This window comes from Condylostylus longicornis, unplaced genomic scaffold, assembly GCF_029603195.1.
Source record: "Condylostylus longicornis isolate FDR11 unplaced genomic scaffold, ASM2960319v2 ptg000044l, whole genome shotgun sequence".
Taxonomy (NCBI): Eukaryota; Metazoa; Arthropoda; class Insecta; order Diptera; family Dolichopodidae; genus Condylostylus; species Condylostylus longicornis.
In genome coordinates, this window is record NW_026578013.1 from 2,001,864 (window position 1) to 2,007,863 (window position 6,000).

The window sequence follows — 6,000 nt, forward strand, 5'->3', positions numbered from 1 at the left end:
CTTTTGCTAGTAGTCTTAATATGCAACAATGAATAAATAAAAATTTTTAAAAGATATTTATGAAAATCTAATTCGAAATTATATAATTTTTTATAAAGTATTATAAGTAATATTTGCTACAGATGTATTCTTATAAATAATACCTAAAATATGATGTACCAATCACACGAAATTATAAGAAATCATATCAATATATTCTAAAGCTGCTAATAAGCCTATTCTAAAGCTGCTTTTTGCTTTAACAAAGACTATTTATGTATTAAGTACGTAACGAGAGCAACCCATTCTTAATTTTTGGAACAACATTTCGGGTTATTAAAAAGGACTCCTTTTCTTATTTAAAGAGAACCATTTCCGTTGTGATATTTGTTATGACGTTAACGTTTACAGTAATTTCAAAGCATTTTTTTAGAAAGCGAATTGTACTGTTTTATTGACAGTATTGTATACAATATTGACACACAATTTGTTAGACGAATATCACTATTAAAAAGGTAAAAAGGTCGTAGTCAGATATAAGTTTTCACAAATGTAATCGATTTTCATTCGACAGAAATAGTTTAAACAATTTTAAAGTATAAAGAAATTATTTTAATTAATTAAAATGAATATCAAAATTAAAACTTTATACTGACATAATTTTGTTCATAATATTGACCCTCTTTAGATCGTATTACTGACACCAGTTTTTAAAGCTAAAATACTCCGAACCTGTAGTAAATTCTTAGTGTCAGAATTCGGACATAAGAAAGAAAATTCAAATTTGATTTTAATTAAATAAATACGAAAATAAAAATTTAAATATTTTAAAAATGACGGCATTTATAAAAATACGGATTTTTGACGTATTACTGACACATATGTCAGTAATAGAAGCAGGGTCGAATTTTAGATGTTCCTAATACTGATAGAAATTATTTGTTAAAATTCTTATTTATTTAACGTTTTTACTTCGAATTACTTATAAAATAAGATAAAAAATAATCAAAATATTTAATTTAATATAAATACATATATTTTTAACCCTCAAATAAGTCAAAAAACAATAAAAACAAAATCGGAAAAATTAAGCAAAAAGTATAAGAAATTCTCCAATGCAACCCACTTTTGCTATGTCTATGGAAACAAAACTGATTTATGTTCAATATTTTAGAGTTACTTCAAAACTAAATAAAAGGAAGTATTGCGATAATTTGAATTAATCTAGAAATAAAAAAATATATATATATTGTATAGAGAAAATCTCTTAATAATTATAAAAAAGCTCATATATGTCAGTATTACCGCCACTGTCAGTATTAGCTACACTTACCTTAATGCAAGAATAAAAAAAAGGGAATAACAAAAAGGGAAAATGGTAGAAATTATTAGAAAATGACGTGTGCTGCTGTTTATAAAAAAAAAAAGAAGTAAATTCAAAAATACTTAGACCAAATTTGAATTATATTACTTTTGTATACGAATGATTATCCCCCTCCCTTTCTTTAATTCTTGTTATTATTATTACATATTTATTTTCTTTGTTTTTTATCTTGAATTAATTTTTTTCTTATTATTATTATTCTCTCTCTTTCTCTATGTATGTAGGTATAAAATGTGTTATTCTTTGTTTTGATGTTTTGTTATTCTGCTCTGCTTTTGATTTCGGCACGTGTACAATTGTTTCTTTTCCCTGTATTTTTTTTTATTACTTTTGCATTTTTTTTTCCGTAATGTTTCGTGTTTTATCATTCATTATAATATTATTTGTTTTTGTAATCTTAAAAAGTACCTTGCATTTTACGAAAAAAAAACAAACAAAACAAAAAATAAGCAACAAATATTTCGCATATTATACGTGTAATTTCTAATTGAGATTGCCAATAGCATCGAAAAATTGTTTCGTTAAATTAGAAGAAATACAGGAACTCTTAAATATAGTTTCCTTATAGTTTAAAGTTGACAACTAAAGTTTTTGAATTTCTTCTTGTATAACAATAATTTTTGAGGCTAAAAATTTTTTACTACTCTAACTTATACTTTTAACATGGCGTCATTTATATCAATTTTTTTCACTTAAGAATAGCTATTTTATATAATGATTCCGTCATGCATCATCAATTTTTTGATATTGTATGGTAATCTTATAAACTATTGTTATACTTATATATACAAATATAATACAAAGTCTAAATTTAACATTGCAATAAAATATATTTCGTTACTCCTTATAAAAATATATTAAGCATATTTTATTTATTCAAATTCTTCATTCTTTATTCTTCTTCTTCTTCTTCTTCTTTAACATTTTTAAACAAAATTTTGTAATCTGGTCATGAACGTAAAACTATATTGGTACTTACCGAAAACAAACTGAAAATAACATAAGAAAGAAAATGAAGAGAAAAAAAATTTAAAATGTCACATGATTCTTTTTCGTTTTACCAAAAACAAAACAAGACAAGTAAAACAAGAAGAATATAAAAAAAAAACTCAATAAAATAAGGATAACGTATAAAGGATGAAAAATGTAGGCCGTCAATAAGAAATGCAATAATATGTTAAAAAGAATTTTTTGTCAAATAAGAATGATTTTTCGAATAACAAAAAAAAAAAGAAGAGAAATGAAAAAAATGAAATAAATTAAATTTAATAGAATAGAAAAATAATATCAGAAAATTAATAAATTTCAATTTTGACAACAGAATATTTCTCAAGTGACAAAAATTTATTGAAAATGTCAAAAAACAAGAAATATGAGAATAAAGGATATAAAAATATTGTGTGTGTATGTATGTGTGTGTAAAGAATTTTATTTAAAAAATTTTTTTTTTTTTAATTTTAGTATAAATTGGATTTCAATAATTTAATTTAGATATTTCAATTTAAAAGAAATTCTTAAGTATAAACTTTAATATTATGGAATGGAAGCTGTTATACATATTATAAATGTTATACCATATAAAATTTAAGATTTTTTACTCTTAGAATATTGATATTGAATATTGAGTTTGTAAACTTCTTATAAAAGCATGCATACATTGGAATATTGAGATTTACATAGATTATCGTAAAAATATTTTGAAAAAATTCAAAAAATTTATATAACAAAAACATTACCTCAAGAAGATCTAAATTAAGTTTAAACATTAACAGTTATAATGTCTTAGTCATGCCTTAAACTACATACATTTATCAAATTTTGTTAACGTAGGTATTTTGTTTGATTTGCTGAACAAAAATTTAAAGCCATTTAATTTGTATTAAACAAAATCTATCGTATATAAGTAATTATGTCTAAACTCTGCTTTAAATATAATTTTCAATTAAAAACGGTACAAGAATTGACTGCTGCTTCAATTTATATACTAAAGACTGTACGCATATTACATAAGAAAAAAATAAAATATTTTTTAACGTGGCTTCTCTCATCTAGTATAGGAATACATAATTTTCAGTCAAAACTTAAATATTCTTAAGTGAAAATTCTCACCTACCCCCCTATTAAGAAATATGATTTATTAGATTAAAATTAGGAAAAAATACAGTGATATTATGCGGTGTCAGTATAAAATGTCAATTAAAAACTTAAAAATTTTGGGCATTTTAAGGAGTTAAACGCAAAACCTTGCAGAAAAGTTTTCTAGAAATGATCTTTTGTTAAAAAAAAATGTTGTTTATAATTAAAACATTGTTTTTACAAAAAAACTGTTCTAAATTATTTAAGCATTCATGAGGTTTGGGCTATTTAGAAAACGTGATGAAAGAAATTGAATTTAATACAGAGCAATAATGAAATTATATGATAGGAGCAATTCAGACTTTCAAATGTAATGATATAAAGTGGACTCTGCCGCTTTTTGGAAAGAACTAATTTTTTTTCCGAGATTTAGTTAATTATTCTTTGTTATATACAAACTATAAAGATTATAAATAATTATTTTGTAAATTTATTTGCCATTTTCAAGGTAAATTTTATTTAATTTTAAAAATTTTTCCTTTGAATTCCTCAAAGTTTTCAATAATTTTTATTTTCTATGTGAAAATAATTTTATACATGCGTACTCGTATATATATTGTGATATACTCATAATTATGTATGTATATGTAATTTAAAATAACCTCGATAAAATACAATAACCTTTAGTTTATAAGGAAAATATAATTTTGAAATGAGAAAAAAAACTCAATTTTAAGCTTTAAATAAGGTCAAAAACTTTATTTTTTTTTCATACAATACCAAAAAATTTTTTATATCATATTTTTTTTTTGTATATTTCTTGGTTTCAACTATAAAATATATTGTAGCCAACCATATTTTTATTAAAGTTAATTTTTTTTTTTTTATTTGATTCTACATACAATAAATTATGATAGTCAGACATATTATACTCGCCATACTTAATGTATTTTCTGCTGAAATTCACAATAAATTCTAGATTACTCGTATATACAACAAAATTATTTGTTCCGCAGTTTTATAATGTACGAACGAACATATTGTACATATATCGTATATTTAATATATTGTATGTAGTATGCAATATAATTATATTATATTATAGATTAAAATTAAAAATTCAACATAATATAATAATATACACGTATATGTGAGTATGTTAATAATTTCATGATATGATTATGAATAGATGATGTTATTCTTGTATTGTATAATAATTGTTTATTTTGCTTCTATTACGAATATATAACGAGTGTACAAACCTTAAGTAACTTATTATTATTACGATAATCATCATTGTTATTATTCATTATAGTCATTATTACGATATTCTTTGGTTCTAGTTATGCAATAATATTATATATCGTCACGTGAAATGACAACAATAATATAATTCTTAAAATATATACAAACATATGCACATACTGTATAACAGATAATAGAAAAAACTCAAATGTTCATACAACAATTTTTTAATACACACACATTTTTTGTTTTTCTTTATAATTCTAAAGTTGGGAATAAAACTAAATAAAATATTATTTAGGTATTGATATATGAAAAACAAAATTTGTAATATTATTACAGCATAATAAACGGTAAAAGTTCAATAAGATCAATAATATATTAAAGTGGGGTTCAAAAATATAGTAATTATATGAAAATTATGGCAATACTCGTACAATAACTACAACTTATACAATAAATTATTATTGTAAAATTTCAGTATTAAATTAAATGGGAGGGTAAAATAAATATTAAATAAAATTTATATTTGTCAATTTCGACTTATAATTGCTCGACAGCAATTAATTATTAAAAAAATACTTGGAAACTATATTAAAAGGACACGAAATCGTGAACAACAATTATTTAATAGATAATTTTAATGACAAATATATATACTACAAATTATTTATTGTTAATGTACATATACTGAAACTTCAGAATAAAAGAAAATATTAAATTCCAAATTTTATTTCGCACTTTGTATAATTTTTCAAATTATATCAATTTTTTATTAATAATTTTCATTTAATTTTCTTTTTATTACAGTGCACAAAAAAATACGGCAGCAACAGCAGCAGCGGCGGCAGCTGCAGCAGCATCAGCATACTCAAGTCCATGGCAATGGACAACGGTAACAGCGAGTGGTGAATGACATATAGGGGCTCGTAAAGAGCCCGGAGTTAATGGTGGTGGTAGCGGCAATAATAGTAATTCAATGAATTCTCAACAACAAAATGCGAATAGCCAAAACTCAAACCATAATAATAATAATCATAACAATAATAATAATAATAACAATAATAATAATAGTAATAACAATAATAATAATAACCATAATAATTCAAATAATAACAATAACAATAATCTCAATGCATTAAATAATTTAAGTATGTTTGAACAAGCAACATTACAACAACAACAACAATTTGCTGCTGAAACATTTGGTAATTATACAAATATGATGATGATGAATAATTTTGGTACAAATAATCGTTATTCATCATCACAATCAAATTCATCATCATCAAATTCAAATACAACAGCAGCAACAA

General features: G+C 22.8%; 1 protein-coding gene across 1 annotated transcript in view; it reads left to right on the forward strand.

Annotated features, from left to right (window-relative positions):
* LOC129610450 (uncharacterized) overlaps positions 1-5,633 on the forward strand; it is a 66,032-nt gene extending 60,399 nt beyond the window's left edge. Inside the window, exon 2 of the mRNA XM_055523043.1 lies at positions 5,495-5,633. Coding sequence (XP_055379018.1) covers positions 5,495-5,600 — 106 coding nt within the window. The 3' untranslated portion in view covers positions 5,601-5,633. The remainder of the gene's footprint in view (positions 1-5,494) is intronic.
* Positions 5,634-6,000: the final 367 nt, after the last annotated feature.